Source organism: Carcharodon carcharias, chromosome 6, assembly GCF_017639515.1.
Source record: "Carcharodon carcharias isolate sCarCar2 chromosome 6, sCarCar2.pri, whole genome shotgun sequence".
Lineage (NCBI taxonomy): Eukaryota > Metazoa > Chordata > Chondrichthyes > Lamniformes > Lamnidae > Carcharodon > Carcharodon carcharias.
The window spans coordinates 24,894,811-24,908,652 of NC_054472.1; the positions used below are offsets into that span (position 1 = coordinate 24,894,811).

At 42.0% G+C, this 13,842-nt stretch overlaps 1 protein-coding gene and 1 long non-coding RNA gene across 4 annotated transcripts in view; one reads left to right on the top strand and one right to left on the bottom strand.

The window, feature by feature from the left end:
* Positions 1-13,842, top strand: part of LOC121278890 (sorting nexin-31-like) — a 163,136-nt gene that overhangs the window by 140,440 nt on the left and 8,854 nt on the right. For all 3 annotated transcript variants that reach the window (XM_041189379.1, XM_041189381.1, XM_041189380.1), the window contains 2 exons: positions 5,844-5,936; positions 8,542-8,616. In XM_041189379.1, coding sequence (XP_041045313.1) covers positions 5,844-5,936; positions 8,542-8,616 — 168 coding nt within the window. The remainder of the gene's footprint in view (positions 1-5,843; positions 5,937-8,541; positions 8,617-13,842) is intronic.
* Positions 4,319-13,842, bottom strand: part of LOC121278891 — a 92,871-nt gene continuing 83,347 nt past the window's right edge. The window contains exons 3-4 of the long non-coding RNA XR_005943289.1: positions 5,934-6,061; positions 4,319-4,578 (exon numbers count right to left, since the gene is read on the bottom strand). This is a non-coding gene — a long non-coding RNA (uncharacterized LOC121278891). The remainder of the gene's footprint in view (positions 4,579-5,933; positions 6,062-13,842) is intronic.

Genomic DNA, 13,842 nt, shown 5'->3' on the forward strand with positions numbered 1-13,842 from the left:
TCTTATGCTCCCCCACTAACTGCACCCTTTCCTGGTTCAGAGCCTGCAATGCTAACAGTAACTTCTCCCCTGCTAGGGCCTTTGTTTGGACTTCCAGGGCTGACTCCTGAATCTCAGCTGCCTGTGCTTCAACGGGCCCGTCCAAAAGCTGGATCTGTTTCTTGAAGCACACAAAATCTATGGATTTTTTACGATCCTTCCCTTCTGTCCATTTAGCTGCAGGATCTACCAGGCAGCCAGCCTTTAACAGATTAGTGACCCATTTTTTCCATATTCACCTTACTGAACACACAATTTGAAATCCTCTCTTCCATTACAGTTCTCTCTTCCAAATTAGTGTCCACTGCATCGCATCCCTTTTGCCAAGCTCCTGTCACGGTCGCCATTATGTAGGGGGTGGTGGTGTGTGTCAGCTTCACCTCTGACTTCTGAGCGGTTCGAATCGCTCTCACTCCCTGGGTTCTAGACCATGGACTTATTTGGGGGTTATGACAAAGTGCAGCAGACAACTGGTTCTGGTGCAAGAAAAACTGACTGTGTTTATTGAAGTCACAAATGAATTTATAACATTAGGATTACACTGAGATTATACAGATTTACAAAGTACACTTAGTTAAGAATGGGGAATACACAGCGCAACGAGGGAAAAATCACACTACTAATCCCCTTACCCTTGTCTCACCCCCAAAACCTAACTAAATTGAACTAGGAGAGGTCAGGGATCATGCTCGCCAACCAGGGTCCCTTGACAGTTCGAAATCCAGCCAGGCAAGCTGGTTGTAGCTTTTGGGTACGGTCTTTGTGTCCTCTGGGGCCTGCCGTCCCCACGTGGTCCTGGTCTGGGGAAGGTTCTTCAGTTGAGTGGAGGACACAGTTGTGGGTGGTCGATCTTCGTGGAGGGCTGTTGCTGCGGCCTTGTTGTCTTCTTTTGAGCCTGCCACCCCATGCCCCTCTTCATGATGTTGCCTGCGGGTCTGCAAACCTCCAGATCTTCTTGCTTAAACTCTGTTTCAACCACTCCCAACTGCTCACTGCTCTGTGTCAGCTTTCAAAACTGCTTACCCTTCTGCTAGCTGGTTTCTCCCTCTCCCTCTCATAACTGACGGGCCAGTTATACTGCCTTTCGAATTTCTTATCGGAATCCAAATCAAGGTTAGTTCTTTGTTTAATTTTGGTGGGCTTCCCCAGGTGATTGATGTCTCGTTGTTTTTAATGGGCTCGCATGATGTTTATCATTGTCTTCCTGCCTAGTAACTAGTCTTGAATTGAAAACCATTGTATGTGTGGAGTATTGATGGGTTCGCATAATTGAATTGATTGTGCCTTCCTGCCTTAGTAGTTAGTAGCAATTATTTATGCAAGATTTTATGCAGTTTCGTGTGAGGTGAAGTCTTTCTCTGGGTTGATTGTATTAAAGGGAAGAATGCGTATTCTGTCTCCTCTCGTTGTCTGGTTTCAGGCAAAACAATCCACACTGCACTCAATAAGCCCGAGCATGTGCAGCCCCAGGCCTTCATGGGCCCAGCTCCCTGTCTGCAGGGTTTTACACTTAACTCAGTAAGTCCAAAAGTCATATCCTTGTTGATGATATGAAAAATGTGGGAATTTTGAGAACCTTTCAGATGTTCAGTGATTTAACACTTGTCAAGGTAGCTGTCAAAGCTCATTGGAGCTATCAAGCTGTCAAGGGATTTAAATCTCTTGGCCTTTAAATTTAAAAAAGAAAGTAGGCTGCTGGTTTAAAAAAAATCAGTCCTTGCTATTTCGCTCTGTTGACATAAACTTGAGGGTTATCATTTTAGGATTTGTGCTGCATGACTGATTTCATAACCTATCAGTATCACAGTAGGATGCCTATCAGTTCACAGTTTGATTGACAGTTCCAAGTGATTATAAAGTCTTTGTGGGGCTGTGAATACAAATGCTTGTAAGGGATTAAAGGGATGGAGGAATTTAAATGTAGTGAATGAATTTTTATCAGGCGTGTTTTTTTTGAAACCGTGAATTCATTGATAGACACTTAGAACTTTATTTCCTTTCAGTATTGGTCCAGATGCCTGCCCATGGTGAGTACTGGGTGAATTGACATGGAGAATGTAAGGGAAAAGGGTCATGGGTGGGGGGGGGCACAGGTTATCATGAGTTAGCACTAAATTGGCATAGGGCCTATAAAGGGCCACAGTTGGGTTGAATGGCATAGGTAGGTCTGGACAGTATGAAGGGCCATTGGGGTTGTTGGAGGGGCATAGGTCAGCATGAGGGTATGAGAGGCCATGGGGGGGTGAGGAGGGGGGAGCATGAGGTGACATGGATTGTATGAAGGTCCATAAGAGGTGGGTGAATGGCATAAGATGGCATGGGTTGACATGGAGCGTAGGGAGTGTGTGTGGAGGGTGAGGGATAGAGGGCTGTTGTTTGTTTTATTGTTTATTTTGCAGCTGGGGCAAAGAGGCAGACCTCAACGATCTGGCATTCGCCCAGCCAGCCCCCACACCCGATAGCCCCTGTGCTGCCTCTGAACTGTTTCTGTGGGCAGTGGGCACAGCTCCTGTTAACACCTGCACCTACCCCAGGAACAAAAATCTAACCATCTGGGGCACTTTTTCCCGAGTCTGATTTGCAGAGCTGGGAGTTTTCCTGATTCTGGGCTTCTGACCCAGAAGCTAAAATTTAGGCCTAATTGTTAGATATATCACAGTTGGGGTCAATCCTATTCTCCCTGATCTCTACCTATAATTTAATATTTATGGGTAGGATATCAGGCTGATTTGCCTCTCTTTTTCCCCCAACCACCCCACCCTACCCCTTCTTCTCCTGGGGATATCAGTGCCAAATATAGCATCTGCTATAGTGTTCAATTGTTCTTATGTTCAATTATGTGAGTCTGGTCTCTGATCTATGAACTAAAGTAAATCGAGCAGCTAATGTTAGGAACTAGGGATAGTTTTAAATTGTTATATGTGTATGTGTGGGTATTAGGAATAAGCTACAGCTTTAAGTTTAATTTATCTGTTGTGTGTGTGCAGTGGGGGTTTTGGTCACTTTAGAATGTTGCCTGCAAGCCTCTGGGTTTGTTCGTATACCTGCATTTTAATGAGGTTTTATGACCCTTGAAGCGGTTTAGGGAAGTTAAAACAAAATAGGAAAAAACTGTGCTGTTGCATAGCAACAGGGGGCCCATGGAGACACAGGGAGAAACAGAAAATCAGTTTGATTTCAGTTGGTTGGAGCATTCCATAGAAACTGCAGGAAGGGAGCTGCAGGGAGCAGGTTCCAAAGAAAGAAGAAAGCCCCTAAAACCAGGGAGTTGGGCAGAAGATAGTAGACAATGACAGGAAAAGAACAGGAATCTAATCTGGTCCTATTCAGTGCAATTGAAAGTAAGGAGCAGAGGAAACGGCTCCAAGTTAAAACACAAAGCTGTGGGGAGCAAAATTGAGGCAAAGTGGGCTTGCGAGAAGGCAGGAGATCCAAAGAGACACCCAAAGGTTGGTAACTCCTTACTACGGATCTGTGAAGCATGTGTTCTGTTGGCATGGCTGAGTGTCTGAGAGAGTGCGTGGAAGGTGAAGCTTGAATGCACATGGCGATCCAGGGGAGAGGAATATCAGAAGGAGAGTTCAAACCCTTAGAGTGTTGAAGAAGCCTAAGTGAAGGAGTAGCTTGGGAGAAAGTTTCAAGGCAAGTTCTTCGAGTGGAGATTAGAAACCCTCATGTGAAAGACTGAGTTCAGAGACCAGTTGGCTCACAGTGTGACAAGCATCTGGAGGGAGTTGATGAGAGATCCATAACATCTGCTTTGGGTAGCATCTATCACTTGGTTTCAGGGCACGATGTGTCTGACAACAGGTCGCCTGTTGGTTTACATAGACTGTGAACTTACTATGAACATTAGAGTATAAGATAGATTTTATAACTTGTGTTATTCTTACAAATCTATATACATCTGTAAAGGTATAGTTGTGGGTGAAGGAGTGGTGTAATATAGTTTATCTATTGTTTAATAAATGTTTTATTCTTTTGTTAAAAGTTCATCAGCAGCCTCCGGTGACTCTGTTCAGTAGCTACCCTCCATGTTTCTAAACAAGAAAATAAAAGTTAGGATCTATCAAGCCAGGTTTCACCCTGGGATCTGACTTGTCCAGTTATAACATCAGCTGGGATCATAACACTAGAAGCTACCAGATGTTAAGCTGGGGAAGCATGAGTGCAGACATGTTGCGATTGCAGCGATATTTTAAAGCACTGTAAATAAACCTGTTGCACACACACAAGCTAGTGTCATCTCTGCATTGCTCGGCGATATATAAAATATACAACAACCAGCGAAACACGACACCTGCATCCTCCACATCAAATTTTCTTTGTTTATACCTCGATAAAATACCTGTTGATTTATTTGGTCATGGGCAATTGGATGTTTTTTTATGTTCAAGTAATCCAATGCATTCAGTACACCTCTAAAGTGACTGTAGCAGAGTGTTCATGCATTCCCAAGCTCCTATGAAGTGGTCAGATATGGATTCTTACTTACACTTGGAGTTTCCAGTGTTGTCTGAGGAGAAGTGAAATCTTTACCTGGAAGCCAAAAGATTTAGACAGTGAGGAATTGTTGCTTACTCACCTCGCAAGTTTCATAGGAGAGCCTTGGGGAAAAGAGCCCTCAGTACAGAAATGGTCTGTCACACGTAGAAATATTGAGGGAGAAATTATGCTCCATTTGTTCATTTTGTGGGCGTAAAATGGGGGTGAAAGTGACCAATATTCCGGGGTTACATCCCACTCCAAAAGAGTTCCTGCAGCACCATACTAGCTCTAAGGATATTCAGGCATCTCTGAATATCCATTCAGAGCCACCTGAAATGGGCATTAGGCCTCTTGCATATGCTAATGAACGGTATAATGCCTGTTTCAGGACTCCTCTCAGAAACTCGTAAGCACTGAGCATGTGCCAGGCATGCTATCCTCAATTTTTCAGTTTCTTACTGTGGTCTAACCAGCAGCCCTTAATATGGTAAGTTCTTCAATTACCTTAATGTAGAACCAGGAGAAGCAGGGATTCCACTTGGACTTAGCTGCTTTCCTAATTGAAGATAGAACCATTCTCTGCTCCAAGACCATGGCCTGCCATTTCTCAAAATCTCAATAATCTTTTCAGTTTTTGCACAATTTATTTTATTTTCTCAAATTAAAAGCATGCGAGTTAGATAACTGCAATTCAATGATGTCAAATCCTTCTCCTAATCTACTGTCCTTCTATTCTTTCACATTACTCCAATTCACTTGTAACCCACTCCCTGTTGCCCACTCTCCACAATTGCCAACCGCCATTTTCTCTCTCAATGCCATCTAACCACCTGCCACAACTTCTCATGGCCCTATACCTAATGTCCTCTCTCTCAATACTAATTACACCTAATTTTCAACCCAACCTCTCACTGGGCAGCCGGGAAGGACATGGTAAATCCTGAAGGCTGTTTCAATACATAATTTTGAGGAATGACCAAGTCTTTCAAAGTGCTGGCTTGAATTATGCAAGACAGACTTTTCTGAATTAACATCTGAATTTTCATTTTCACGGCACTTTTGAATAGCAGAGCACCTGCCTGAAACTTGATGGGTTGGAGAAGAAGGAGCTTTACTTTTAGATTGTTTTTTTTTAATCATATCAGAATCGGAGGTTATGTTTAGGGCTTTGCTTTCAGTGTGGAGAAATGTTTGACACCGCAATGAAGTTGGTAGAATCCAGATGTTTAGATAAAGTGCAACTCGTGTGACTTATTGTTCATCTGAGTTTAACTCTGTGCAAATAATTTTTTGTTTCATTTGGTTTCCTTTTATAGGTACAAGATGAAACAGAACTGAAACCGGAACTGAGTTTTGAATATCAAGATAGCCGAGGTTTGTGGCAGTGGATCACGATTTACACTCACCAGGTTGGTGCAGCACTAGCACTTATAACAGCATGAAGGGTGGGAAATTAGACCAACTGAGCAACACTGTTAACTTTCTCCAGCATGTTTGTTCTCAATTTGGTGCGCAATTCTCCAGGAGCTTTTGCCTGTATGAAATGAGAGAGTCTCTCCTTGTTATATAATATCATATATAAATGAATATAATGAGATATTTTAAATATATTGACTTTCATTAGAGCACACTCTCTTCTAAGGGTTTCTTTGCTTAAAAATTATTGCATGAAATGATGCTTCTGAACATCACTGTGACAAATTATTTAACAATTGAACATTTTTTTTTTATTGCTGGTAAAGTGGGGCCTTTGATTTCTGGGTATTTCAGCCCTTTTAACCTTGGCTTGGCAGGTCTTGTTTCATTCGTTCATGGGATATGGGTGTCACTGGCAATGCCAGCATCCCTAATTGCCCTTAAGGTGGTGGCGGGCTGCCAGCTTGAACCCATACAGTCCATCTAGTGTAGATACACCCACAGTGCTTTTAGGAAGGGAGTTCCAGGCTTTTTGACCTAGCGTCAAAGGTGTACAGTGATGTTTTGCTGTTCTGGAGCACCTGGGACAACCAGTACTAGCATCTGCCCAAAATATGTTGAGTTGCTGACTGCAGAAGTTTGGCAGCGATGCACAGTGGGGCCAGGTAGTCAGCAGAAGCCCTGCCCCACTACATTTCCAGTTGTGCTGCAGTTCCCCAGGAATTTGTGGTTTTTCTCACTGCCCTTTCAGTAATAAAACATCTTTGCACTTACTGAATATTTTCCACACTTAATTTATTATCAAGAGTCTTTGGCCCATTTATAAACATGTCCGTAGTTTTGGGCCACTTGAGTAGTTAGAACATTGAGCGGACACTCATTAAATGTAGGATCTTATGTAGGATCTTAACTAACATTTCTGAAAAGCGAATACAGATAAAGGAGGCCATTTGGCCCATCAGGTTCATCCTTCATTCCTACCTGGCTTTACCCGTTTGAGGGGCTAGTTCACCAGGTTTGATTTGGTCATTGGAGGGACAATGCAAAACCACCTCTAGGCAAGCCAGTTCCTGTATTGTTCAACATAACCACAATGTATTGGTAAAATAACAAACCAGTACTGACCATTCAAATGGACATCTCAACAACCAATAATCTGAGTGGAGGCTTTTCTTCAACTTCCAGAAGGGAGAGCAAATGAAAATAGGATTGGGAATTTCAGTATTTTATTTAAAAAGCCATTTACTTTCTCAAACATTACCCTGCTGCTTCAATAAATTTTAAAAGGAATGCTTCTTGCTACACAAGTTCTTCTACTCTGCTCCTTTTGAAATTTGTTTGCCAGAAATGGTTTTCTTCATAAATACCTCATTGTGTTTTTTATTTTCTATATCTGCAAGAATCATGAATTCGCCAAATGACACTTTCAAATTATCACTACGACTGTGTTTTCCCCCCTTTGTTGTACTACTTCATTTGAGAGTGTAGGACAGTCTGAGTTACAAATTTCTGCACGGGTTCCCAATTCCCTGCAGTAGTAATAAAAATATTAAGAAATATTTTGAGGTTGGGCCAGCTTTTACCTGCTGCACACATTTTATTTATAAGTGCTCTATATATTGGCAGAGTGAGATTATAAGAAATATTGGACAAGGTTGGGGGTGCGTTGTAGTGAGGCTCAAATAAATTTGCCCCTCCATTTGGAAGCCTAGCCGTTCACTCAGAGCAAAAGGATAGGAGTAGACCTGTTTAGCCCCTTGAATCTGTTCTGCCTGTACAGCAAAAGAGCTACCAAAGCTGTTAATTTTATGGGTTTGTATTTTGGTTTTTTTTGCCCTTTTCTAAGGTCAACACACATCATTCCTAGCCATGAGCTTGGGCAAGCAACCTGCTCCTCAGATCCATCGATAGTAATTTGAAACTGCCTATTGGAAGGGCAAGAGAAGAGCGAGAGAGGCAACTGAATCTGTCTCTACCAATATGTGGGAAACACCTGGCTTTTTAACTCTGATTTAGCCATGTTGCAGCATAATATGAATAATTACACCCTTTAAATGCACGAATGGGCATTCTGCCAATCCATTCAGCAGTGCATTGGAGCTCTCACTAGCTGTATAGCTTGTGATTTCGCTTCTAAACAACACTTGTTTTTAGATTAGCAGAGTGGAGCTCTCTCCGTATTGAAGCACCAATCCACAGTGCTAATGAACAGGGAGGTTACTAAACAAAAACAGAATTACCTGGAAAAACTCAGCAGGTCTGGCAGCATCAGCGGAGAAGAAAAGAGTTGACGTTTCGAGTCCTCATGACCCTTCGACAGAACTAACTTCATTCTCCTCATCCATTCGACTTAATTTCCATTCTGAGGTGTGCCAGGTGAAGAGATGTTGAGTAAAACTGGGGGTGGGGGCAGGGCGGAATATAAAAGAAGGGAGGGCAAGGCAGTAAAAATTGGGAATGGCTTAGTTGAGCCACACATTGCAATTAGCAAATGGACAAGTAACTAGTGATGGTGCCATCAATCCTGTAATGTATGTACAGAGATATGAACCAACAGCAATTTGTTTTTTCATAACTATTAATAATAAACTTTTGCAGGCCTTTCTACTTAGTAGATGTATACAAGAGATTGTAATAGAAAAACTGAAGATATCCGAGGGATACGCAGAAATGGTAAGTGTTGAAATAATGGGCCCAAATGCATTGGGAAAAAAAATGCACGTTACACACACCTTTACTAATGTACAAATCAGCCAGAGTGTTTGGAGGCTCGAGTAACATGGCGTGAGGTGCAAATCTCCAGAACCTGCTGGTTGAATTACGTCAGTTTGCTTTTTATTTCATGCAAACAACACCTCATCCTTAGCCTCCCTGTTATTTTTAAGAATGTGCTAAGCGTGCACATTAATTTCCCATTAAACCCACCACATGAATAAATCTGATATTTAATGGTGAAAGTACCATTTAATGATGTGATAATTGTCAGTGTAATGCCAGAATGGGTACAATTTAGTGCTCTATTGCATTCCTTAGTGTAAGTAAATTGTTCAAGATCTTTAAAACATCAGAGTTTACATTTTTAGATTTTTTTTTCCGTTTGCCTCTTGCTTCCAATCCTCCTTTCCCTCTCTGTTTTTACTTCCGTCTTGACTTGACTCTCATTCACTCTATTTCCTTCTCAGTCCTTCCTCGGTTTCTTTCTCCATCCTTAAATCGCATTGGTTAAGGAGACAGACGGTTGTCCTGTTCGCAAAGATCCTAGCTTCCCTGTTGCCTATGCCACACTGCTATCAGCTCACACTGCCAGCAAGTTACAGCATAAAATATGTCTGAGGCTGCAGGAAAATGTATAATTAATGTCATGCGCAATGTCGTGCCCTGCTCCAGCAAGATCGAGCCTATAGTTACAGCAGGCAGATACTTGTTACTGGATATGCAAAACTTCCTGTTAAATCAGGGAAATGTGTTATCTGTGTTGGTGCAAAACAATATTTTTCCATCCTAGCTTGGTAAATTTTGGATACCAGGTTTGCTATAAATGTAAAATCTGTAACTCACCATGGTTTGGAGTTTCCTCTGTATTTACGTCCAGGTGCATCCATAATCTGGTGCAAGCAGATTAAATCACTTAAAGATTTTGGTTTTAAGTGATTTACGCGCTTAACTACATTATGCCTGAGTGTTCTTCATAATTTATCTGTCCAATTATCTCCATCCAAATTAACCTTCACCCACAAAACTGACCCTGCCAATGATTCTGAAATATATGTTTTCTCCGATTGCACTTGAGGTGATCGCTGGACATTATGACTAAATTGTCAGGCACAGATGGCCAGTAAACAATTTTTCTGGTCTTTTAATTGCAATCTTTTGAGCGTTTTGAAAAACGTTATCCTCACGGATACCTGCTCTGTATTTTCTGTTCCAGTGCATTCCTATGGGGCAAATAGAAGTCACATTTAAAAATTGAAAAGCTTCCTGCTGCAGGTTTTTAAACCTGCTCTGCCCAAAATACATGAATGATGGCTAAGTGATTTGAAACTTAAAATCTAAGACCATGCTGGTTTCAGCTTTGAGCTAGGGCTGTTTCCGCTGATTTCCAACCATTTACGTGCATTTGAAGCTTTTGTGTATTCTAATGAGATTGTCTGGATAAGAACATAAGAAACAGGAGTAGGAATAAGCCAATCATTATGATCATGGCTGATCTTTTCCCTCAATTCTCACACTATCCCCATATCCTTTGATTCCCTTAGTATCCAATAATTTAGTGATCTCGGCCTTGAATACAATCAACCATTTAGCATCTACAGCTCTGAGGTAGAGAATCTCATACACTTTCAATCTTTGTGTGAAGAAATATTTCCTCTTCTCAGTCCTAAATATCCTTATTCTGAGACTGTGATCCCCTAGTTCTAGATTCCCTAGCCAGGGGAAAACATTCTTGCAGCACCTACTCCATCAAGCCCTTAAAGAATTTCATAAGCTTCAATGAGGTCACCTTTCATTCTTCTAAATTCCTGGGAACCTTGTCCCAGTATACGCAAATCTCTTCTTGGAGGAGAATTCTCTCATCACAGGAATCAATCTAGTGAGCCTATGGTGCACTCCCTCTATGGTTTCTAGAGCCTTGTTTAGGTAAGAGGACAAAAACTGCACATGGTACTCCAGGTGTGGGGTCCCAAAGACCCTATACAATAGCAGAAGACTTCTTCACCCTTGCACTCTAATCCCTTTGTAATAAAGGCTTACATACCATTTGCTTTCTTAATTGCTTGTGCGTTGTTTGAAATCACCAAAATGCTTTCCAGATTGGGAGCCGTTTTGGGTCTGACTTTGAGTTTGTGCCCACAGAGGTTGCTTGGAGGGCCAGAATTTGTTGGAGTGAGGTTTGGTTGTTTAGAAATTTTGCAGCACCCTTCACTTTTTTTTCTCCCTGTAAGCCAATGGAGGTGCGAGATAATATGAAACAATGGGGAACCTTCATGAACAATGAGACAAACAGGAGGTATCTCCTTAATCAGTAATATCTGAGGATCAAGAAATAGAGGAAGGACTGAGAAAGAGGCTGAATTAGAGTTGGTGAATTCCATGTCAAATGAGGCACAGAAAGCTAAATAGAGGAAAAGAAAGATTAGTGAGAGAGAAAATAAAGGAATGGAAAGCAGAAGTAAGAATAAAAAATGTAAAGATTGACATTTTAAGATCTCCAATAATTTTCAGCCTGAAGGAATAAGACTCCACACTTTCTAATTGTTCATTTTCTGGGCAAGAGGACTTGATTGTCAGTCATCAACAATTATCTCATTATTAAAAGGAGACTTGCATTACTAATTACTAGACTTAACTTCCTGTGGTGAGTTTAATGTAAAACGTTCATGTAACCCACAGGGAGGTTAAAATTGAGAGGCCGTTTGCGTGAGGCTAATAGTGGAGTGGCACAAATTTGCCCACAAATTGTGTGGTTTGTAACTCTTCCTCACAACAAGTTGTTGGCTGAATTGCACATTAATAACAGCAGCGTGTCAGTTACATTATCATTTCAGCAATTTAGGCCAGTAAGATTTTTATATAAAAATAACAAATTAACAGCAGAGTTTTGAGAACTTTGATCTTTTCTTGTTCCAGCATTCCTGTCAGCTTAACTAGTGCACATTATTTCTGATTCTGTTTCGGGATCCAATCCAACCATTTATAAGAGTAAAAACTTCCCTCCCCACTCAAGATGTTGAAATCCTCCTGGAATACACTTCCACTGACACCATGGCATTCAGTTTTTCTTTTACCCAAGTCGTCATTTTTCATGCTTCAAATTTAAAATTCTCATCCTTGTGTTCAAATCCTGCAATGACCTTGCCCTTCCCTATCTCTAAACACCTAAATCCTCACAACCCTCCAAGATCCCTGCACTCCTCCAATTCTGGCCTGTTGCGCATCACTGATATCCGTTGTTTTTCTGTTGACAGCAGTGCCAATAGGTGCCCAGGCCCCAAGTTCAGAAATTCTCTCACTGAACTTTGCTGCTTCTCTACCTCCTTTTAAGATTCCCTTTGAAGCCTAGCTCTTTTGAACATGATTTTGGTTATCTGCCCTAAAATCTCATGACGTAGTTTGGTACTGAAACTTGTTTGATCATACTGCTTTGAGTCACCTAGGAATGCTTTACTGTGCAAAAGCCATTTTCTTTTAAAATGCACGTTTATATACGTGCACACATGCGCGCACACACTTTGCTGACTCTTGATGGTGACTGTTGGTATTCTACTTAACTGTAGGGGATCCTGCCTCCACTAAAAGGTTCCATACCTGCGCTTCCATTAGAATTGTCAACCAGGAGTTTCCTTGGTCGGGATTGCGGGGGTTGGGGGGTGAGGGGGCATTCAAGGTTTACATCCTCCTCTTTAACCCAGGGAACTGAGGCCAATTATGCTTCCCCTTCTGTTGCCCTGGAAAAGTAGGGTTGTCAGCCCTGATTGAAGGTATTCATGGATATCTGCTTATGGGGCATCTGAACACAGGACACCTGCAAATGTTACTAAATGTTTTTAATACTCAGATGAATTGAATCTGTACCTAAAGAGTTAATTCTTGTTCTTTTTTATATAAGAAACTAGAAATGAAACTTGCTGGCTTCGTACATCTCACTACATGTTGTTTCTTCCTAATTCATGTAACCCTGTTAGAAACTGTAAACATTTAAGGGGAATTGCAGGTTTGGTTTCTGGCGTGTACACATTTCACAATAACTTCAAATTGCACCACACTTCAACTTTACCGTATCTATCCACTAAAATGAGAGTTTTAATTCTCGATGCTTTCCTCAGAGTGTGGATGTAGCTGCTATCAATTCCTTTTTCTGTTGATGAGAGTTTATACTCAGTGTCAAAAACATCGCACTGGGCAGCTCTGCAGCTAAATTCATCTATCTCCCACCTGCAGCATTGAAGCTGCTCTATGCATTTAGCTGCTTCAGAAGATCAATAAAGAGATATGTCTTATCGGCGAGTCCATCATTGTTGAACCTATTTTCAGCCAACAATTTGGTTTCAAGTCTGTTAATAACTACCCAAAATGCTGAAATGTTTTTGGGCTTGCTTTTACCAACCCTCTGGAGACAGGCTGAGAGGGAGGAGGCCTCATAAAATGGCAGGATAGGCACCAGGAGGGAGCCCGGCAGCATCTTGTCACCATAGCATATTCTTAGTGGCGTGAGTTCCTCAGGTTAGTGTCCTAGGTGCAGCCATCTTCAGCTGCTTCATCAATGACTTTCCTTCCATCATAAGGTCAGAAGTGGGGATGTCCGCTGATGATTGCACAATGTTCACCATTGACCATCTCCAACACAGAAAATCTAACCATCACCCCTTGATGTTCAATGGCATTACCATCACTATCAACATCCTGGAGCTTACCTTGACCAGAAACTGAACTGGACTAGCCATTTAAATACTCTGGCTGCAAGAGCAGGGCAGAGGCTAGGAATCCTGTGGCGAGTAACTCACCACCTGTCTCCCCAAAGCCTGTCCACCATCTACAAGGCATAAGTCAGAAGTGTGATGGAATACCCCCCAACTTGCCTGGATGAGTGCAGCTCCTACAACACTCAAGAAGCTTGACACCATCCAGGACAAAGCAGCCCGCTTGATTGGCAACGCTTCCACAACATTCACTCCCTCTGCCACCGAGGCACAGTGGTAACAGTGTGTACCATCTACAAGATGCACTGCAGAAACTTACCAAGGCTCCTTCAACAGCACCTTCCAAACCCATGACCACTACCATCCAGAAGGACAACGGCAGCAGATATGTGAACACCGCCATCTGGAAGTTCCCCTCCAAGCCACTCACCATCCTGACTTGGAAATATATCGCCGTTCCTTCACTGTCGCTGGGTCAAAA